General features: G+C 47.7%; 1 protein-coding gene across 3 annotated transcripts in view; it reads right to left on the bottom strand.

The window, feature by feature from the left end:
• Positions 1 to 8364: 8364 nt before the first annotated feature.
• SPTBN1 (spectrin beta, non-erythrocytic 1) overlaps positions 8365 to 23224 on the bottom strand; it is a 233273-nt gene continuing 218413 nt past the window's right edge. For all 3 annotated transcript variants that reach the window (XM_081188307.1, XM_081188305.1, XM_081188306.1), the window contains 4 exons: positions 19904 to 20142; positions 17992 to 18165; positions 13006 to 13048; positions 8365 to 9906 (listed from right to left, as the gene is read on the bottom strand). In XM_081188307.1, coding sequence (XP_081044433.1) covers positions 9694 to 9906; positions 13006 to 13048; positions 17992 to 18165; positions 19904 to 20142 — 669 coding nt within the window. In that variant the 3' untranslated portion in view covers positions 8365 to 9693. The remainder of the gene's footprint in view (positions 9907 to 13005; positions 13049 to 17991; positions 18166 to 19903; positions 20143 to 23224) is intronic.

Genomic DNA, 23224 nt, shown 5'->3' with positions numbered 1-23224 from the left:
GGGGACTCCATGTCCCAGGGTGCCGAGCGCAAGCGGCCGCGCCGCGCCTCGCCTCGCCCGGCTGAGCTGCTCCGCGCTCCGCTCGTTCCCCGTCTGTGCGCGAGATTCCTCTGGGCGGTTTCCTAACGGGGCCGGGGTGGCTTGTTTGCAGAGGGGATCGCGCGCAATGAATAAAAGGGAAACTGAGTAAGATTCAGTTCTGGCCTCGGAGCGCCGCCCACCACAATGGGGTTTGCTCTTGTTGTTTAGTCGTTTAGTCGTGTCCGACTCTTCGTGACCCCCTGGACCAGAGCACGCCAGGCACTTCTGTCTTCTACTGCCTCCCGCAGTTTGATCAAACTCATGTCTGTAGCTTCGAGAACACTGTCCAACCATCTCATCCTCTGTCGTCCCCTTCTCCTTGTGCCCTCCATCTTTCCCCACATCAGGGCATAGGCGCCGACTCCATGGGGCTTGAGGGGGCCCGAGCCCCCTCAAAAATTCGTTTGGGGGGGCTCAGCCCCCCCAATAATCTCGGGCGGCGGTGGGCGCGTCCGCGGCTTTTATAGGGCGCCCGGCGCGCACCAGCTCGATAACGGGCACCGGCGCGGCGGGGGGCGCCGGGCCGGGGGAGGGGGGCGGCCGGCCTGTCTCCTTGGCAACCCCATTGAGCAGCGCCGGCTCCCCCGGGAGGGCCATCCCCCCGCGCCGCCGATCGCCAACACCGCCGACGCTGTGGCTGCCCGAGCCCGAGCCCGACCCGGAGCCCGAGCCTGAGCCCAAGCCCAAGCCCGTCAGTCAGTCAGTCAGGAAGGAAGGAAGGAAGGAAGGAAGGAGAAATGAGGAGGGAGACGAGGGAGGAAAATTGCGCGCAGGGTGAAGAAAGGAGAAGGGCGAACGAGACGAGCTTCCAACCCAAAAAAGGGCTGGAAGACTGGGAGGATGCAGGATCGGGAAAGAAAGCGACGCCTTCCCCGCCCGCGACGTCGCCCGCTTGTCATTGGCAGCGCAGCGGGCGCCCAGAGGGGCTGGGCACCGGCGCAGGGCCGCTCCGCAGCCGCGGAGGACAGCTGCGCGGCTAGCAAGGTGTGCCGCGTAGAGCGCGGCCCTTGTGTGGCCCGGTGGCCAGGCAAGCTCGGGCGGGGACCCCCATGCGAATCTAAGACGGGAGAAGAGGGCAGAGCAAAGGGGGTCCCTTCCCCAACCTCCGGCTCTGAGACTTCCCTGCGCCCCAGAAAAGCGAAAGGATTTTCTCTCTTTTTTATATATATAAATATTTTATTAAGTTTTCAAATACAAAGTTAGAAACATACACTGAAGAAAAAAGTAAAAGAACAAGAAAAAGAAAAAAAGAAAAAGAAGAAAAGAAAACCAACCATTCAACACATTTTTTATATAACTAACTGGACTTCCTCGCATCTCCCTTACCCTGCATTCTTTATAATAAAGATATCAGCAAATTATTACCTTGTTTCGTACCTTATTTTGTACTTTTCAAATACTATACCTCTAAATTTAACATACTTTTCATCAGTTACTTATATCTTAAATTAAACATAGTATTACCTTAGATTTTGACCTTTTCTTACTTAAAATATAATTTCCTGTTTCCCAAATCTAATTGCTGAAGCTATAGTTTCCGAATCGTGTAAATTTTTAACATTCATACAACTTCTATTGTTTTTGTAAATAGTCCTTAAATTTTTTCCAGTCCTCTTCCGTTGTTTCTTCTCCCAAATCTCGGATTCTGCCAGTCATTTCAGCCAGTTCCATGTAGTCCATCAATTGCGTCTGCCACTCTTCCAGTGTGGGCAAATCTTGTGTCTTCCAATATTTTGCGATAAGTATTCTTGCTGCTGTAGTTGCATACATAAAGAAAGTTCTATCCTTCTTTAACACTTTCTGGCCAACAATGCCCAAGAGGAAGGCCTCTGGTTTCTTGGGAAAGGTATACTTAAATACCTTTTTTAACTCATTATAGATCATTTCCCAGAAGGTCTTCACTTTTGGACAAGTCCACCAGAGGTGAAAGAATGTCCCTTCAGCCTCCTTACATTTCCAACATTTATTATCAGACAGGTGATATATTTTTGCAAGCTTGACTGGGGTCATGTACCACCTATAAATCATTTTCATAATATTTTCCTTCAAGGCATTGCATGCCGTGAATTTCATTCCGGTGGTCCATAACCTTTCCCAGTCCTCAAACATGATGTTATACCCAATATCCTGAGCCCATTTTATCATGGCTGATTTGACTGTCTCATCCTGAGTGATTTTCTCTTCAACCTGCCCTCCATCCTCTTGCAGAAAACTCTTTGCCTGCCCTGCCCGTATCTCGTTTTTGCTTTTTAATTCCACACACGCACCCTTCGGACTTCGTGGCAATCGGGCGCGCGGGTGCGTTTCCTAAGAGAGTGAGGACCCCCGCCTCCTCCCCACCTGCTCCCTCGCCAGCCAGCCAGCCGCGCGCCCTAGCCGGAGAGCCCCGGCCGTCCCCGTCGCGCAATTGGCTGGATCTCCCTTCAGCAGGCCGTGCTCACAACTCGGCCCAGGGACCCCCAGCAGCGGATCTCCGGCTCAGCTGAAGAATCCGGCAACAAGCCCCCTCCTCCCCAATCGCTCCGCCGAAATACGCTCCAAAACCCCCCAGATAGGCCGCCGGCCGCCAAGTCTAGTGGCGCCCTGAGCGAGGGTCTCTCCCCAACACCGCCACCTCGAACTGCGTTCTCCCGGCTACCCGAGCGAACCAGCGGCAGGACCCCGGTATGGGCCCCCCCAATATTTTTTATAAGTCGGCGCCCCTGCATCAGGGTCTTTTCCAGGGAGTCTTCTCTTCTCATGAGGTGGCCAAAGTAATGGAGTCTCAGCTTCAGGATCTATCCTTCCAGTGAGCACTCAGGGCTGATTTCCTTAAGAATGGATAGGTTTGATCTTCTTGCAGTCCATGGGACTCTCAAGAGTCTCCTCCAGCACCAGAATTCAAAAGCATCAATTCTTCGGCAATCAGCCTTCTTTATGATCCAGCTCTCGCTTCCATACATCACTACGGGGAAAACCATAGCTTTAACACAATGGGTTTTACTTCTGAGTAAACGTGCACAGGAGTTGCACGCTCCTTGCGCCGCTTCAGTTTCTTGTCCGTGTGTGGCATATTTTTAGGCTTGGAAAGCTTTCCGATTTAGCCTGATCGCCTGTGAAGCTTTACTCATAATTCAGCTGTACCCTAAATTTAGTGGGGCTTGGGCTGCAATTCTACACCCACTTTCATGGAAGTGAGATCCTCTCCAATGAGCATTTATTCTGATTTATTTACAGGAACCGCGAACAGAGGTCATTATTTGGCAGGGGGGTGGGTGGGAGTGAGCCTGTTGCAGCAAACCCACTTTAATTATGCAACCTGCATTTGCAGCATGCAATTTCTTCTGTTGGTTCAGATGTACGTTTTATGGTAAGCTCCTTGCGCATTTTATAGCTGGTACAAAGCTTTCAACGAATTTGTAATTTTTAAAGCTCTGGTTCAGGTTAGCAACAAGATTTCCAACACATTAATGCATATGGGGCCTTTTTTTTGTCCCCAAACCAGTGAGGAGGAGGTGAGAGCTCAGCTTCATTGCATACCATAAGGCAGTGTTTCTCAAACCTGTGTCCTCTGCTGCTGTTGGACTACAATTCCCATCATCCCCAGCTAGCAGGATCAATAGTCAGGGATGATGTGAGTTGGAGTCCAACAACAGCTGCGAGTCCAATTTTGAGAAACCTTTGCTGACCTGCCACCTTCCAGGTGTTCTGGACTACCCCTCCCATCAGCTCTACACCCCGGCGCTACAAATCTGATTAAAGGTCAAGGGACCCCTGACCATTAGGTCCAGACATGGCTGACTCTGGGGTTGCGGCGCTCATCTCGCTTTATTGGCCGAGGGAGCCAGCATACAGCTTCCGGGTCATGTGGCCAGCATGACCAAGCCACTTCTGGCGAACCAGAGCAGCGCACGGAAACGCCGTTTACCTTCCCGCCGGAGTGGTACCTATTTATCTACTTGCACTTTGACGTGCTTTCGAGCTGCTAGGTTGGCGGAAGCAGGGACCGAGCAATGGGAGCTCACCCAATTGCGGGGATTCAAATGCATCTGATTACGACTCTGCTAAATGTGGCTGATGGGAGTTGTAGTCTAAAACACCTGATGGGCAGCAGGTTGGCCAAGGCTGCCATGTGCCCTGGAGATGGCTGGGGTGTGAACTACTTCCCCATTGAGCTCACAGCTTCACCTTCCCTAGGTAGGCTTGGGATACACCTGCTGCTGACCAGCAGCCTCTGACACTTTTCCCATTGGGGACGGTGGCATTTTTTTTTTGAAAAAATCCCCCTTCCCTTCGAAGGGCACTTGGCACTGATCTACTCCTGAAACTAAACAGGTCTGCCCTTCTTGGCTATTGGATTTCCTAGGAGTCACAGGGAGCCTGTATGTCAGTTATTATAATATAATATAATATAATATAATATAATATAATATAATATAATATAATATAATATAATCCAAAACATCTGGAGAGCACCAGGTTGGGAAGGCTGGCATTTGTTTTCTCCAACTTCCTTCCATCTTATTTTTCCCTCTGCAACTGCTGCAGCCAGTGTGGTGTAGTGGTTAAGAGCAGTAGACTCGTAATCTGGGGAACCGGGTTTGTGTCTCCACCGGGTAGTGATAAAGAGGGATATCAAATACAAACTACTCCTCCTCCTCCTCCTCCTCCTCTTCTTCTTCTTCTTCTTCTTCTTCTCCAATGCTCTTCTCCCCCCCCCCCCTTATTTTTCTTGATACAGAGGCATGATTTGTTTCCCTGGAGCCCAGGTTACAGTCCTTGCTTAATAATCACACTAGTTTGCTGTTTGTGCACCAAGCGGTTCTAATGAAAAACTTCCCCACAACCAAACCTGCAAAGAAACCCAGAGGTTTTTGTATTAGTTTATAGATTAGATGATTCACCGATGCACATTTGGTAAGGAACATAACCTTGTTAAAATTAGGCATTTCTCTTGCTCCTGTGCCCAGTGGTTAAAAAAAAAAAACCAAGGCACAATGCACTTCCAAGTCATGCTACGTAGAAATTCCAAACAATGTTGATTTAAAAATCAATCTTATTATACATTGGGGGTGGGCATGGGCACCAGGGTAAATGGATTTAGTTCCAAGAAATCTGCCTAGAATTGCAGCCTCTATTATTCGGACAGGTGCAGTGTGAAATGTTTTGCTGAAACGATCTGATAACTCTATTTGTTCAGGATAATATTCCTCTGAACCGCATACACATTAGTGAAATTCTGTGTGTTTTGATTTCCTAGGAGACTAAGTGAGGGGAGCGTCAGAACCCCATCATACTGATTTAGGTTAAATTTCACATTCTGCATTATTGTAGTTAAGCAGGAGGATGTTGAACTAATTGCTCTAGGAACTATTCCTCCACCAATACAGCTCTCATGGCAGTTAAGATCTGTTGGGACACTCCTGTTCTTGGTTGCTATGGCTGAGCTTTCTATAAACAGCAACAGAGCTTTCAGAGCATAAATGCTTTGTTCATTAGGGCTTCCTTTCCTCTGGTAATGTGCCAAAGTAGCACACACAGAGAGAGATGCAGGATACAAAAGGTGATTCTATTTATTTTATTTTTAACCTGGGCCAACGGCTGTTGGTTACGGAATGAAGAAAAGTGGTATTATTACTCTTTGATGTACGCTGAAGCGAATCTTTGAGGCTTGGGGAAGCTGACAAACTTCCCACTATAAATGGTTTAGCTAAAGGTGCCAGGGAGCAAGGCATTCTTCACCCTCCATTCTGGCAAGTAAATAGTATTAAGTCAGTTCAGGAACACATTTGAGTGGAGCAAAAGCACCCAGGAAGAACATAGAGTAAGACTAGTGTGGCCTAGGATGGGGCATGGCCTGGCAATTGCAATATGCAAATATGTAAATAATTATTATAATTTAAATGGAAAAATCTCACAACAGTAGAAAAGACCGTGACCAGTGTGTCCTTGCTCTGTCTGCAGTCTGATGCTAACTGTCGATGGGCAACATCTGAACATGATGTGTGGTGTATGGGAAGACTATTATAAATGTTCAATCTCTGCACATGAGCATCAGCTTGTCAGATGGAACCACCCCACTCCCCTCCTCAATGCTAGTGGTTTTCAAGACACACACACCCCTGAGCCAATTTCAGCCAATGAGAGAAGCACTTGCACAGGGCTTTTGCTGATGGGGTTAATCAGGTGAATCCCACCCACGTTATTTTGCAGGGTGGGAAAATACAAATCTGCTAATATTTGTATTGCCCTCCAGTTACTTAGCACTATGTTTAAGGTGCAATGTTGTTGTTGTTGTTTAGTCGTGTCTGACTCTTCGTGACTGCATGGACCAGAGCACGCCAGGCACTCCTGTCTGCCCATTCATGGATCATTGCCTAGCCGTGGCGAAGGGGCTTGAATAACTCAGAGAAGCTATGAGCTATGCCATGCAGGGCCACCCAAGATGGACAGGTCATAGTGGAGAGTTTTGACCAAACGTGATCCACCTGGAGCAGGAACAGGCAAGCCACTCCAGTATCCCTGCCAAGAAAACTTCATGGACAAAGAAAACAGGCATATAAAATGTGCAATGAATCAAGTATAAATACACGGAGAAAGGGCAATTACTAAAATATTTTTTTTAAAACCCCTGCATTTTGTAAAAGCACCTTTTCTCTTCTTTCTTACTGCAGATAAAACAGTTCACTTCGCACCAGCCCTGTAATCAGCTAAATGAAGGTTGTTTTAAACAGCAGTTTTCTCTGAAAGATACTTAGGGACCGTAGCTAAGCCCTCACAGAGCTTCAGTTCCCAGCAGCCTTAATAAACTATAGTTCCCATGATTCTTGTGGTGGTGAGAGATGTGCTTTAACTGTATTTTGTGCATGCAACCTTAAGGAAAGGAGCTGCAGTTCAAAATACTCTTGCGCTGGCAAATTTACCTATTAATTCCCACAGAGTAAAGTCACAGATGTGGAGGCATGGATCTGCTTCTGTGCATCACAGCTGCCATGTTTGGAACAAATTACTAGATTGCGCTGTGTCTCTGCATTAAAACCAATGGCAGAACTAAACCCTGTGATTTAGCTGAAGTTGAAAATAAGCATTACTGTACAGTATCCAATGTAATGCACCACTGAATTTAACGTGCACCAAAATTTTCAAAAGCTTGAAACCAAAGAAGAATTTGCTGGCAAATGTAAATGCATCATCAAATCTAATGCACACCCTAATTCTCGCGACGTAATTTCGCCAAAAAAGGTAAACATGGTATTTTTTCAGCTTTGAGGCTGCCTTACCAAGAGGATAGCAAGGTTTGGGGTGGTGATAGGTTGCAAGGCATAGTGTACATGGCAATGAGCTTGTTGGGTCAATGGCCTGACTCTGTATAATGCTACTTCCCATGTTCATAAGCCACAAGTTCAGATGCAGAGGGAGAGAGGTGAAGGGAGAAAGAAAAGATCAGAATGCCAGGTTTGGCAAAGGGTGTCAAATCATTTGGTTTGTGAATTCCACTGCCAGCTGGTCACACTCACTGTAATATAAAACGGAGGTGACAATGGACATACCAGGATCCTGGGAGGTTGAATCTATAAGGAAGAGCAGATAGTCCAGTTGGGTGGCATCCGTCTATTTTGGGAGACAAAGGAGGAGGGTGCCTTTGGGGGTGAAGTCAAACTGTTGGAAGGTTATATATAATGTTTGTTGGTCATTAAGTGCACTTAGTTTGTGTTTCAATTAGAGTCAAGTATGAATGCCTGATTTCCCTTCCAATTTTACTGCTTCACAAAGGATTGAACCCAAAGGAAATATTTGTGTCGTCCCCCCCGTGCCACTCTCCTCTCATGTGGAAATCTACCTAATCCCAGCTTCCCATGTTTATCCAAATAAGATTTCATCAAGACCTTCCATAATAAAGGTAAAGGGACCCCTGACCATCAGGTTCAGTCGCGGACGACTCTGGGGTTGCGGCGCTCATCTCGCTTTATTGGCCGAGAGAGCCGGCGTACAGCTTCCGGGTCATGTGGCCAGCATGACTAAGCCGCTTCTGGCGAACCAGAGCAGCGCACGGAAACGCCGTTTACCTTCCCGCCGGAGTGGTACCTATTTATCTACTTGCACTTTGACGTGCTTTCAAACTGCTAGGTTGGCAGGAGCAGGGACCCCATCGTGGGGATTCAAACCACCGACCTTCCGATCGGCAAGTCCTAGGCTCAGTGGTTTAGACCACAGCGCCACCCGCACCCTCCCCCTCCACAAATCAATATTTGGTTCCTCCACCCACTTTTTAAAGGGAGAAACAGGAATCTGAACATACCAGGGTTAGTTTTAAAAGCATTTTAATGACATAGCATATATTTAACAGATAGGGTAAAAGTCTAGAGGTACAGTTCCATACAACCGAAAGCCAGTTCCAGTACTATCCTGACTACAGGCCCAGTCATTGAGAAGTCATTCCTATTAAATGTATTTCTTTCTTTTTTTTCTGATTGTGCAGTAAGATGAAAATTGTTCATTACAATAGTTACAGTGACAGAGAAATGCACACTATGTATCAAAGAGCAAAAGGTAATGTAGCAAAATTATAACACAGTGTAGCTGCTGACAAGCAAGTTAACCATTGGAGTAACATTTTTTTTGTTTTTGTTTTTTTTTCTTCCAGTAAATGCTTCAGTTCCACTTTTACACTTAATCGATGATTTTAAAGGGTTTTGTTTTTTAATTATACATCTAGCCTTATTATACTTTTTTTTACTAGAATTATCTGAAACATACAATATAATGTATTTCAGCAAAAAAAAAATAAAAAATCAAAATTACAGATTATTTAAAACCGTTATCAGTATGCTAAGTCTTTCTTTTTTCCAATACCAACATTCTTAACTGTCGTTGCCGGATGTGGGGTTTTGGCGGGGGGGGGGGCGGTGACAGGGGGAGAGAAAGCATCACGTCCATGTTTTAAGTTCACATAAACAAGATGCCCGGATATAGAAATGGTTTTGGCCTGTACGTTAAATGTTGAGCTGCACTCTTTTGTCACGGTAGAAGAGAATAAGCCACCATTTCATTTACCAGGGTTAGATTCGCAGTGGGGAGAACCATGTAGCTAAGGCTCAGCACGACAACCTCAGACGGAAGTGAAAAAAGGGTCTCTGTGTGTTTCTGTGTGTCTGTCTCTGTGGGCTTAGGAACTTTGCAAGCACCTTGTATTCCAATAACACTAAAATAGTGATGGGTTGGGGCCGGGTGGGGCACTGTTGTCTTTCAAGACAGCCTCAAAAAATCGAGGAACAGTTTAAATAGTAAAGATCTAATCTACATTAACCTCGTTAAAAAGGGAAAAAAAGGAAAGAAAAAAACCAGAGAAAGAAAAGGAAGGAAAACAACGAAAGGAAAAAAAAAACCAAAAACCTGGCTCTTCTCTTTTACTCAGAAGCTGCCCAATGCACCTCAGACGTATTTGTAACTTTAGAATCTTTTTGTGTATTTTTTTGTTTTGTTTTAAATGCTCTATAAATAAAAAATTTAAAAAAATTAAATCACATTGAGGAACATTAGGCACAGAGAGTAATGTATTGGTTCTGAGCTTGCATGCTGGAATTCCACTGGAACGGTCGAGAGAGGTGCAGCGTGTAAAAGATAGGAGGGAGTTCACTTCTTTTTCCCAAAAAGGCTGAATCTCTTCTCTTTGTCTTTCTCTTTCTCTTTCTCCCGCTTGCCAGGACTGGACTCGCTGGTTATTGTCACACTGGCTGGCAGGGTCTGGGCGCGGCTCGTCGCTGGGGTGCTGTGTGTGCTTGTGGACAACTCGGCTTTGTCCGAGATCGCAGAGGCAATGGCCTGGATCCATGCGTTCATTTCCTCCTGTGGGGGGGGGGAGGCACGACAGGAAGGTGTTTAAAAAGAGAGAGAGATTTCAAGAAGCCCCAGGCCTTCCCACACTTTGAAAATAAATAGCTTAAGGCAGAGGTTCTCAACCTTTTTGTGCCCATGGCTCCCGTAACCAACTACAGTGGTACCTCGATTTTCAAAAGTCTCCGTTGCTGAACGTTTCGGTTTTCAAACACCAAAAACCCAGAAGAAAATGCTTTTGTTTTTGATTGCACCTCAGAAGTCAATGGCTTCTGCTGATTTTTTTTTAAATTTTCTCTACTGAATTTGCAGGCTGCCCTTTGCGCCTCGCTTTTTGAAAGTTTCGGAAGTCGAACAGTCTTCCAGAACAGATTACATTCGAAAACAGGTATCACTGTACTATAATAATAATAATTTTTATTTATATGCCGCCCTTCCCAGTCGAAGCCAGGCTCAGAGCGGCTAACAACAATAAAAGTAACACAGTTTACATAAAATCAATTACGGTGGTACCTCGGGTTACATACACTTCAGGTTGCAGACTCCGCTAACCCAGAAATAGTACCTCGGGTTAAGAACTTTGTCTCAGGATGAGAACAGAAATTGCACAGTGGCGGCACAGCAGCAGCAGCAGCAGCAGCGGGAGGCCCCATTAGCTAAAGTGGTGCTTCAGGTTAAGAACAGTTTCAGGTTAAGAACGGACCTCTGGAACAAATTAAGTACTTAACCCGAGGTACCACTGTAATTGAAATGTATTCTAAAATCAATTCAGTCTAAAATCAATTCAAAATCAAATTAATGGCAACCATTGCGCTAGAGTTCTGTGAGGATTACCGAAGGAGGGGGTCAGACTGTGCCTTGGCCAAAGGCCTGGTGGAACAGCTCTGTCTTGCAGGCCCTGAGGAAAGATGTCAAGTCCCGCAGGGCCCTAGTCTCTTGTGACAGAGCGTTCCACCAGATCGGGGCCACGGCTGAAAAAGCCCTGGCTCTGGTTGAGGCCAGCCTAACCTCCCTGTGGCCCGGGATCTCCAATGTGTTTTTATTTTAAGACCGTAAGGTCTTCTGTGGGACATACCAGGAGAGGTGGTCCCGTAGGTACGAGGGTGCCTCGGTGCCAGGGTGTGCTATGTTCCTGCTGCACCCCTGTGGGGCTTAGGAACCCAGTTACGTCACTCCTTGCCTGCAGAGCTGACAGCCTCTCTTGTGGAGCATTCCCTCAGCCTCCTTTCCTCTCCCCTCTCCTTGGGAGTCCTCTGGGCAGCCGCTGCTGCCGCCCCTGGTCTCTGAGCCACCCCACCCCAAAGAGAGTAGTCTCCTCACACTGTCCCACAGTGGCCTGGGAAGAGGATGGCCCCAGCCTTAGTGGCCCAACGGAGACTGGCCAAAGGAGAACGAGAGGCCAGCACCTTTCTTTGGGTGGCAGCAGTGGGTGCTGCTGGGCTTTTATGGTGGAAAGGCTCCCCTTCAGCACCAGGCACTCAGCTTCCAGGCAGGCCTTGCAGCAAGCAAAACAAAGGCCAGTGCCTGCCTGCCCAGCCTCCCACTTGTCTGTCCATTCCCAACAGCAAGTGCTGGCGGACTGACCATCTGGGCTCCCTCGCCCGCTGGCCTGTTTACTCCAAGGCCGCCTCAGCTCCTGGCAACCAGCACCCCCTGGCCAGTCCCAGAGGCACCTGGGGAGCTGGCAGTCAGCGCTGCTGCAACAAACAGCCACACAAGTCTTTGGGAGGCAGAGACACAAGAGGAACATCAGAGGAGGGAGGGAAGGAAAGAGGGACAGAGGCCAGTGTTGCTCATGGCACCCCTGACCATCACTGAAGGCACCCCAGGGTGCCACGGCACACTGGCTGAAAACTACTGGCTCAAGGGATTGTGGTGAACTAAGGCAACTTTCACACCATACATTTTGAAGAGCCCTACTCCAACCTCCTTGAGACTCCAGGGCTTCCTGAGATTTCCCCAGGGGTTGGTTAAAGGAAAAGGTTAAGGGACCCCTGACCATTAGGTCCAGTCGCGGACGACTCTGGGGTTGCGGCGCTCATCTCGCTTTATTGGCCAAGGGAGCTGGTGTACAGCTTCCGGGTCATGTGGCCAGCATGACTAAGCCACTTCTGGCAAACCAGAGCAGCACACGGAAACACAGTTTACCTTCCCGCCGGAGTGGTACCTCTTTATCTACTTGCACTTTGACGTGCTTTTGAACTGGTAGGTTGGCAGGAGCAGGGACCGAGCAACGGGAGCTCACCCTGTCGTGGGGATTTGAACCGCCAACCTTCTGATCGGCAAGTCCTAGGCTCTGTGGTTTAACCCACAGCGCCACCCGTGTCCCTCCAAGGGTTGGCTACCTTGGAATAAAGGTCAGTGGAGACTGTAGAGCTTAGACTATGTCCCCCACTCTCATCACCGCAAAAATTCTACAGGCGCCCCCTGAAACGTGTGTGCCCATCACAATGGAGGCAACAAAAATTCCAAAGCTGTCTGGCGTTGCGATGCCATAACACATATGCAGAGAGTGAAGGTGTCTGTCAAGCCAGCAGGTCAGTGTTTCCCAAATTTGGGTCTTCAGCTCTTGCTGGACTACAACTCCCATCATCCCTAGCTAGCAGGTCCAGTGGTCGGAAATGGTGGGAATTAGTAGTCCAAAGGCAGCTGAAGTCCCAGGTTTGGAAAACACTTCAGTAGACACTGTACTGGGACATTTTTAATGCTTGGCGTTTTATTGTTTTTATATTTTCCTGGAAGCTGCCCTGAGTGGCTGGGGAAATCTAGTCAGATGCGCGAGATATAAATAATAAAATAATAATGATAATGATAATATCAAAGGGGGAAGGGCTGCTGCTCAACACACATGATTTGCATGCAAAAGGTCTCGGGTTCAATATTTGGCATTTCCAGGGAGGACCAGGAGAGGCGCCCTGTCTGGAATGCCAAGCAGTATCGGCAGTAGTGAGTTTGATGGACCAGTTGTCTAATTTGGTGTATGGCAGCTTCCGATGTCCTATTGCTTTATGCAGAATGCGGCTTCAGGAGATCGCGGTGACAGCAAGACACCAGCAGCACCAACACGACTTTAGAAAAAGAAGACAAACCCAACAAGGGACAGAAACTTACATCGTCTTTGGCTTGGAAGAGGTACTCATTGCCGTCAGTTAACCTGAAATTCAGAACGACAACATCAGGATAAAGAACGTGCTCTTGTCAACCAATCGGGAGCAACAGGAACTGCGGACCTTGTTCTTTTTGCACCAGTAACCCTGCGAAAGGCTCGTTGTCGGCGGACGTACTGCCCACCCCAGTTTTAGAGGCAGCGTGCGTACCCCAACACGTCCTTGTGTGCTCCATCCCAATGGAGCACATGTTCCCATTTTGGGGGTGGAGCCCTGCCACTGCCTTTGGCATGCCAGCTGCTACACAAGGCTGGGCAACTGTGGCAGTCCGAGGAAAGCAAATGTAACATGCTTCCTGCGTTATTTTTTGAATTCTGCAGGAAAGATCCTACAAGGCACTGCTCTCTATAAAGCCATAGCCAGAGAAAAGTTCATGTGCTTGTTTACTCCCGAGTAAGGACATAAAAAGAGCCTGTTGGGGAAACCAAGGTGGTGGCCTCCACATTGTGGCCTCCACTTCCCATCATCCACAACCAACATGGCCAATGGAAGTTGTAGTCCCAAACATCTGGACATGTGGTCCAGCATCCATTTCCCATAGTGGCAAATAACCTGGTACCCTCCAGATGTCTGGGACTACAACTCCCACCAGCGTTGGCCAGTACAGCCAATGGGCAAGGGATGGTGGGAGTCAAGCGGATCCTTCCGGCAGGAGTTCCAAAACCTGGGCACCACCAGCCAGGCGTCTAGTGGCAGCAGGACATAGAGATGGTCCTCTCCCCGTGGGCAGACAGGACCCTATGGGAGATGTTTTTTTTTTTTTTTAAAAAATATATTATTGAATTTTCACAAATTATAAGATCAAACACAATACAAACACACACAAAAGCAAACAAGTATAATTTCAAAACCTTATTCTCTTAAAACTTACTTCACCGACCTCCTCATACCTCCCCTTTCTGCATTCCAATTTCAAATATTTCGTTCAGCAAATCCTCACCCTTAATTTAATCTAATTGTAATCCTTTCTTTTCCTTTAACCTAATCTTTACAGCTGTAATACGCTTACTTCTATAGCCACAACATTTTAACACTCATTAATTTTACAATGTCTCTTAAGATAGATCTTAAATTTCTTCCAGTCTTCTTCCGCCGTCTCTTTTCCCTGGTCTCGGATTCTGCCAGTCATTTCTGCCAATCCCATATAGTCTATCACCTTCATCCCTATGGGAGATGTTGGTCCTCCAAACGGTTCATACATTTGTGCACTTGGCAGAAGGATATGGATGTTTGGAGAATCCAAGACTCCCTTTCAATTGTTGTGGGTTTCTCTGTTCTTACAAACCAACCTTCCCACTCCTGTATTTGCAGTGTTTTGTCACTGCCTTAAGCTGCACCTTTAAGCTGGCTTGGAACATGATTCTGTGTGGACACTGAGAAAGAACAGAAGGTGGTGTTGTGTGCAGAATTCAACTTCCTGTGAATCCCAGCTTCTTCTTTTTTCCATTTTTTTAAAAAAGATGGTTGGTCATGTTTGCACATAACCCTAAGATCACCGGGGTGGGAGGAACTGGTGGCTCTCCCTGACCATTGTCCATGGTGGCAAGAGCTGATGGGATTTGAGATCTAAAGCAGAGGTCCTCCTGCTGACTGGTGGGAGGAGATGGGGGAGTGCACAAGTCCAACGCTTTGGCTGAGTTTGTTCAGGCTCATCTACACAATGCTAAACTACGGTTTAGCATTGCGTGTGAACTGGACTTGTGCGGTTCTAGACTGTACAATTCTGAAGATGTATTTTTAAGCGCATGGGCAACAGTGACTGAGCACTTCAGAATTTGGGAGTAAGGCTTCAGTACATTGCAGTGTTCCTAGTTCCTCTTCTCGATGAACCAAGCCAGAATAAATCATGCAAAACAGCAAAACTTGTGGGATAAATTACGCAATTATTCCCAATTTGCACAAATTTATTCAGCTCATACCTGGCAGGGGTGTTTTCTTGGTGCAGAACTGGGATGTCTGAAGCTGGACTGTTTGTTTTTTACATGTTTACTTCCCCTTGAAATGTATTCAACAAGATTTATATACCTCTTAATCACCAAAACTTTTAAGTGGTTTACACAAAGTATAAAATACACATTAAAATTACTGATAAAATCAGATTATTATTTTTTTAAAAGTTAGCCTAACATTTTTCCAAATTAAAATCAGTGGTTTTAAAATTATATATTATAAAATAAAATTATATATGATGATGCATGCTGAATTCCTTGAAAGAGTGGAAAAAATATTAGGTGCTTATCAGAGGTCCTTTGACATTTATTCTGGGCGCAACACATTTCAAGTGGCTGATTGGAGGTTCCAGTGTCACTGTGCTCCAATTCAGCGGGGGAACGTGATGGGATTCTCAGTCTCAATGAGATACAAGAACTAGAAATCCTTGCTCATTCGGACTCTCTTTGGCTTCAATGAAGAACCTTCACAATTTCTGAAAGCATCAATCCCCCCCCCCCTTATGGGTTGGGTGCCTCTCTGTTGTTCTCTGCTATTTTAATAAGCGTAATAATCTCTCCCCTGCCTTTGTGAACTGCCTAGATAAGGCTTCATTGCTTTGCCTTGACCGCTTAGGGCTAAGGTAATGCTGAACCATTTTCGACACTGAACCATTAAATGCAAGGTGCCATGGAAGGGATACACGCAGGAGCACACTTGAGAAGCGTACTATAAACCTTTGAAGAAGGATTAGACTGCCCTGCCGCTTGGGAGACAAGTTGTTGCTGTCTGAGCTCGGAAAGCCAAACGGTGAGGGCAGGGGAAGAACGAGGACCCGAAAGGTACTGGTGCTGAAGGCACAAACCAGTGGCTGGTGTGGTGAGGATGCTAAAGATCATAGACTCATGGAACTGGAGAGTTGGAAGGGACACAAAGGGTCATGTAGTCCAGCCCCCTGAAATGCAGGGATGCTACCTTCTCTGATGCCTCCAGCACAGAGAATCAAAAATCACTGTAGTAGTACCGTTGCAAGTAGAAGAGCTGAGGACATTAAGATGCTTGTGGGGAGACCACAAGCCGCATCCATATGAGGATTTTTTGCCCCGGTGTATATTACTTCGCTACCTTACACTGAGTTGCATTTGCCATTTCAACATAGCTGTCAACTTTCAGATTTGAAAATAAGGGATCAGCAGCCTCACCTGTCCCAGGGACAGTCTACGGTATATCTAATGATCCGGGATAGCAGCGGGAAGCAGCGGGAAACGGCGCTGGAATAAGGGAATTTCCCGCAAAAAAAGGGAAGGTTGACAGCTATGCATTTCAAAGCCCTTCCAAAAGAGACCCTTTTGCAATCTCTTTTTGTTCTATTGCAAAGAGGATCCTGGCCACTCTGGGATTTGGAACATCTTCATGGTAACATGGGATGACAGGGAAAAAAGCAAGGTCCTATTCTGGAGCCATATACGCCAGCCTTTCTCAGCCTTGGGTCCCTAGATGTTGTTGGACCAGTGTGGTCCAGCAACATCTGGGGACCCAAGGTTGAGAAAGGCTGATATACACTAACAAAACATGTCAAGAGTTTACCAAGCCTATCAAGTTTTGGAAGAGAATGGTTTTTGAGTAGGTCCACTGTTGGAGGCAGTAGGCCTCTGAATATCAACTGTTGGGAGTCACAAGTAGGGGGACACCCATCTTGATGGTCAACAGTCAGAACAGAATGCTGGACTAGATGGGTCTTCGGCCTGATCTAGCAGTCAGGCTCTTCAGCCTGGATACGTCAGTTAGTTAGAGTGTGTTGCTGCTAACACCAAGATTGCAGGTTCAATCCCCGTACAGGACAGTTGCACAGTCCTGCATTGCAGGGAGTTAAACAAGATGATCCTCAGGGTCACTTCTAACTCTACGATTCTATGATTCTAAAGTCCTTAAAAGGTAAAGGGACCCCTGACCATTAGGTCCAGTCGTGACCGACTCTGGGGTTGCAGCGCTCATCTCGCTTTATTGGCCAAGGGAGCCGGCGTACAGCTTCCGGGTCATGTGGCCAGCATGACTAAGCCGCTTCTGGCGAACCAGAGCAGCACACGGAAACGGCATTTACCTTCCCACTGGAGTGGTACCTATTTATCTACTTGCACTTTGATGTGCTTTCGAACTGCTAGGTTGGCAGGAGCAGGGACTGGGCAACAGGAACTCACCCCTTCGCGGGGATTCGAACCGCCGACCTTCTGATCGGCAAGCCCTAGGCTCTGTGGTTTAACCCACAGTGCCACCCGCGTCCCCTAAAGTCCTTAAGAGAGGAATTAAAGGGAAAGAAACGAGGCCTAACCCAGATATCCCCTGTGAACTGATCTCGGGACATTTCTAGAGGGCCATGTCATCTGCAGCACCCAGGGGTTGTGCTGTGAATTGTGGAGGTAACGCTCCGCTTTGCGAAGGCAAACCTCGCACCAGACATGCAACAGTATGTCAAGGAGCGTTGCGCCTGCTTTGCCTGACCTTTTGCCTTCTTGCCTAGAAAACAGGATTTCCCCCCTCACCTTTTGTCCTTTCGCAGATTTGTTTACTAGACATAACGCTTGGCTGGAGCATGGCAGGGAACACAGACATAATCAAGTATCGGGGAACATTCTAGGGAAACACCTGCTGACACGTGCATTTGCTAAGGCTAGAAATGTGCGTAGATGGAAATACATTAAGTTCAGGGTGGTTTCACTACTGTTTCCAATTGTTGACTTCTGCTAATAAAAGGAGCCTCTACAGAGCTAGCCGGCAGCTTGCTTGGAGCACGCTTGCCAGCGTGATTCAGCACAGCTCACCTGCATTCAACCTCCTGTCGTCTCCATTATTCCTACAGTGAATGCAGTTGCTCAGAAGATCGGTGGATGTGGATAATGTCTGCAAACCGCTGGTGCAGGGAGCCTGGGAACTATCAGTTCCCATCCCTGTGGGGAAAAGGAAACGTCTCTCTCTCCTTCTCCTGCAGGAAGAGGTGCCTTACCTTAGCTTGAACACATGCTTTTTCTTCTTGTATTCAACCGCCACTTCGCATGTCGCTTCTTTCAGGCTGACGGGGATCTCGTTGTGGTAGGGGATGCCCGAGGAAGCAGCCTTGGCATCTTTGTAAAAGCCCATGTCTTGCTTGTTAATGACACAGTAGACGTTATGCCAGGATCTTGGGAGACAAATGAAACAACAAGGCAAGCATTAAGGCCGCCGTCACGGATAAGCGCAGCTTCCTCCTTGCTTTTCTAATGCTGCAGCATTGCATAAGCAAATCAAAGCTCTTTTTCTGCGAGAAGATAAAACAGGTTTATGGGCAAGAAGTTTGCACGACACAGCTCTGTTCTAAAAGGGAGAGGGAGACAGAGAGAACAGGTTGTCTGCAAAAACAGAAGAGATTTCTCAATGCTATGCCATTAGGGTTTTTGCATCTTAATGATTTTATGTGCTGCGCCTAATGGTTTTCTAAAATGTTTCTATATTGCTGTACCCAGCGCTGATATTTTGAGAGAGGGTAGATAAATATCAGCACTATTTGGAAGTAAACATGCTGAGTGTTTTCAGAGGGGAAGCTGTCAAGTCTGAAAGCTATCAACTTGGATGCATCATTTATTCAGCATTGTTTACTTGGTTATTTCTATCTTGCCTTTTTCGATCCAAAAAGGATTCTGACACGAAACTAGCAGGATGCAATGAAAACCACCAATCCACTTAAAACCTCGACATTTCAAGACGAAAATAGCCAGCAAACCCGGGGGGTGGGGAGAGTGTGTGATGCTGTAAGTGTCTGAGATAGAAGGGGACCAAAATCAAACCTATCAACAGATAAATAAATTCAGCTTATTTATATTATGCACATGCCGCCTGACCACAAAATCCTTGAGGCATTTTGAGTTTGGCTGTGAATCCTTGTGAGCAGGAATCCGGAATGCTCACCCCGTCTGTGTAAGTCTTTGCAGGAGGGCCACTGCAATAGGACAGGATAGCTGGCGGTCACCCCACTCCTTTCAGCCATGCAGAGAGGAAGTGACAACGCTAAGGGAGGATATTCTTAGGCTTCAGGAAGAGTCAGAAAGAGGAAAGCCGAGAAATGCAGGAGAGCAGAGAGGAATTTTTGGGACACACATTCCGCCCTGCTTGCAGAGTGAGCAGCAACCAGGAACAGGGACCACGAGGTAGATACTTCGGAGGTTGCAATGTATGGGAGGAGGAAGATGCAGGAGATTATCGGGGAGGAGGTGTGCCTGTGTGCATGGGAGGTTGCACAGAAGGAGAGGGGAGGAGGCACAGGCATGGGGTGGAAGTGAAAAAAGGGGTGCAAAGTGGGACCGCGGAGCAGAAGAGGGAAACGTGGTTGGGAAGGGGAGTAGCGAGATTAGTAGTTGCATGCGGAACGGGGGGCGCTGGCGGGAGGAGTGAGCAGGGGTTCAGCCCCTCGTTTCAGCTCGTTCCTTGCTGGGGCAACTTCAGGGGCCCGTGTTTCCCCGAGCACAGCCTGAAGCCTGCCTCCAGCTCGAACCTCACCTTGTCCTACACCCCCGTGGAGCCTGGCCACAGTGCAGAGCGGGACAGCGCCCTCTAAAGCAGCGTCCAAAGGAAGAGGAGAGGAGAAAAGGATATTTGGAGGGGGCAGCCCTCGCCCTTTGAGCAAGTAAGGAGGGAACAAGAAAACAAATGGTATTGGGAATCGGGGGGGTCTGGGACCAGAAGCCTCTAACAAGTCTCTAACAAGAGGTTGGTGGGAAATAAGGAAATAGGGGTGGGGGAAGGAGGATAAAGGGGAAACTTGGGGGGGGGGGAATCCAGTGATGAAGCGGCGATGACCCCCACTTGTATACCACAAAGGAAGAACATACTGGAGCTCTGGGGATCCTACAGAGGTGGATAAGCACGGAGCGAACCAAACAAACCTGTTTGAAGCCTTCTTGTTGTGTGACTCCCATTCGTGTTTGCGATGCAAGAAGCCCTCCATCAGAGTGGAAGGGGCTTCTTGCGTTTTGGCCGGGAGGGTGGCGGCTGTCTGGGCCTGGAGGCCAGCCTTGGCTTTGCGATCGGCCGTCGGCGACGGGACGGGACTGGTCTCTTTGGAGCTTGTCCTCTGGTCCGCTGCTCCATTGACCATTTCGTTGGCTTCCCTTGACTCTCCCATCTAAGAAACAAGAGCGGGACACGTAAGCCGCTGTCCGGCGGCAAGGCTGTTGCACGCAGCACTTTCTCGTTTAATCAAAGAACATCTTAAATGTTCCATTTGCAAGGCTGTGTACCAAAGCCTAGGGGATTCCAATAAAACTACTCTTGCCCCCTCCCCATTGAAGAAACAGAGGGCTGGAGGAATTAGAACGGTATCATTTAGATTAGTACCCAATTGATAGAGGTGAAGGAACAGGAGAAAGGGAGAGGGTAACCCATCTGTGAGAGTTTTACCGCTCTTGGCTTTGCTGATCAAATCCTTAAAATGCCATGATTGAGCAAAAGCAAAGTGTACATGCAACAAGGACTTCTCTATTAAGAGGCTATAGAGAACGCAATTCTTTGCTGTTCCGTAACTGGGAATAAGAAACTGGGCCCGGGATTGTGGCCGCACTGCAAGCGTTTTTGACTGTTCCAATATTGCAACAGTAAGAATCTCACTTCTGTTAAGTTCAGAAAGATCATAAAAAAAGGAGGGGAAATCCAACTGATTCACGTCAGCCGCCTTTCAATGCATCTACAACGTTACTGCCGTTGGGTCTGTGCAGTACCTCTATAGATGCATTAAGCCAGTGGAAAGAGTACTGCTAACAGCATTCACAGAAGCACCCCGATGTGACCCGGACCCACCTGCAAATTCCCCCACTCCAGCACACCCATCCCCAAGGTGACAACATAATCAGAAGACAACATGCAGAAACTGGTGGGGAATATCCGAGGGCAGCATGCAATTTCATCATGTCCCCCGTCCTAGTTAGAAGAGGTTGGATCGTCAAAGACAGGCAGGTTTAGAGGGGAGAGGAAGGTGGAACGAGGCAGGGTGGACAGTTAAAACGTTAATTTATCTCAAAGTCTCTTATCGTCGGACTTTGGAATCGGGTGGATCGGATTGGGTGTTAAAGGAGCCAGGAAAACACTACAACCACTCAACTCCACACGTCTATTTACCCCCAAGACAAAGACAGAACCAAGGCCTTGGCCATCTCTCGCCTTGCCGGTCTCGATGCCTGCTGTACTGTAACTGAGATGCCTAGCGGGGCCAGCTCTGACTGGGCAGATCCGTGATGTCTTCAGCAGCCATTTCATCACCCAAATCATTTACAACCGGAATCCTGAAACTTTAATCTTTGGCAACAGTGGCTCGGTCCCAGGCGGGACGGATAACATTGATTAAAGGAGTCGGGACTTGGAATTCTGTGCCGCAGAAAAGCCACTGGTAGCAGCCCGCAGAGGAGTGTAGGGATTGTGGTTATTAGCAAGTTACTAAAGCCCAGCACCGCTCAATGCTCTAGTAGTAGATTACAAACACTCTGCGCCATTTTTAATTTTTTTTCACATCGAGGAGAAGCAAGGATTCACCAAGGACACAGTAATTAAAAGACATTTTTTGCTGCTCCGGCCAGGATTCAGACAATTCAGAAGCAGCAGAATTATTACGCAGCAAGCTGTACATCTTCCACTTTCGCTACAACTGTTTGGGCTGATCCTTGGGAAAGGTGGCTGGTACCATTGACTCCCATTCCAGTATGTTGGCCAATTGCTAAAGGCCTCCAGTCATCCATGGGGTAGGGCCTTCTAGGTAGTGGCATCCAAGTTTGAAACTCCCTCCTTTGGGAGGCTCAGTGAGCTCCCTCCTCAGTGAGCCCCTTCCCTCCCAGCTTTCAGCCACAATCCTACTCCTAGTGAACAATGGGATTTACAGCTGGAAACAATGGGATTTACAGCTGGATAAATATGTATCAGATTCTGCTGTTTTCTAAGGCTGCGGTCCTATACCCTCTTATATGGAAATAGGAACTACTGGACTCTGTGGGGCTTACTTCTGAGTAGACATTTACAGGATTGCACTGCAAGCTACCCAGAGCCTTTTTTAAAAAAACCCCAGCTCACCTCACCCCAATCCTTTGAACCAAGAACCAGGTCAAGTTTTGCTGGCACAGTATCAACCCCCCTCTCCCCTTATGAAATAACTTAATGTCCCAGGAGGGAACCCAAATCCTGAACTAAATTGAATGTGCGTAACTCCCCCCAACCATGTTAACTCTTAGTTTTGTGTTTTTTATGGTTACTCTCACTTGGGGATGAGAGATCCGGAGAAAGTGGGTGTTGCTCAAAAACTAGGGGAAACTTCCTAGGATTAGTAAAAGAGAAATCAAATAATGGAACCAGAGTTTCCGTGGTAGAGACACTTGAATTCGCTTCCTTGGAGGTTTTGAATGAATGGGCGAGAGACGTTAAGTCAGAGGTCTCTAGGTATAGAGTAGGCTTTCCCAGCCTGGTGCCCTCCAGGTGTTTCGGACCATCGCCATGCTGACTAGGGTTGATGGGAGTCATAGTCACAGTGATCTGGCAGGCACAATGGTTGGGAAAGGCTGGTAGAGAATATACTGCATTAGAGCAGGGAATGTAAAAAGAGAGACTTGTGGGAGCCAGCAGGGGCTAGTGCCCCTTGGGACTGGCAGGGCAGAAAGTGGGGAGACCAACAGAAGGTGGACCCAGAGCCCAGGACAGGCATAGCCAGAGCCAATGGGAGGCAAGAGCCAACTAATTCAACTTTTGTCCTCGTCTTCCTCCCAGCTGAGTTTTACAAGTGCAGCACTGAGGCAGGAGAGGATGAAGGGGACATGCAGTTCAGGACCCGTTGGCCTAGCTGCAAGTAGGAGGGCAACTGGTGGTGGAACAAAGAGGGCAGACCAAGGTTGGTGGGGCAGTGCCCGATTCACCAAAAAGGACCAGGCTCCACTGGTGGACGCTCCTCCGTTCAGATTCCACCAACTGGGGAAAATAAAGGAATTTTGTGAAGTGGAGAATCAACTATATTTGCAAACCAGGCCATCAATATTACACCGTATTTTTCGCTCTATAAGACACACTTTCCCCCTCCTAAAAAGTAAGGGGAAATGTGTGTGCGTCTTATGGAGCGAATGCAGGCTGTACAGCTTTCGCTGAAGCCAGGAGAGCAAGAAGGATTGGTGCACACCGATCCCTCTTGCTCTCCTGGCATCAGTGAAAGCAACGTGAAGCCTCCGGAGCTCAGCGGG

Source organism: Podarcis bocagei, assembly GCF_964188305.1.
Source record: "Podarcis bocagei genome assembly, chromosome: 3".
In the NCBI taxonomy this organism is placed as follows: Eukaryota; Metazoa; Chordata; class Lepidosauria; order Squamata; family Lacertidae; genus Podarcis; species Podarcis bocagei.
Note: the sequence above shows the minus strand (reverse complement) of the source record. Positions and strands in the feature narration are given on the sequence as shown.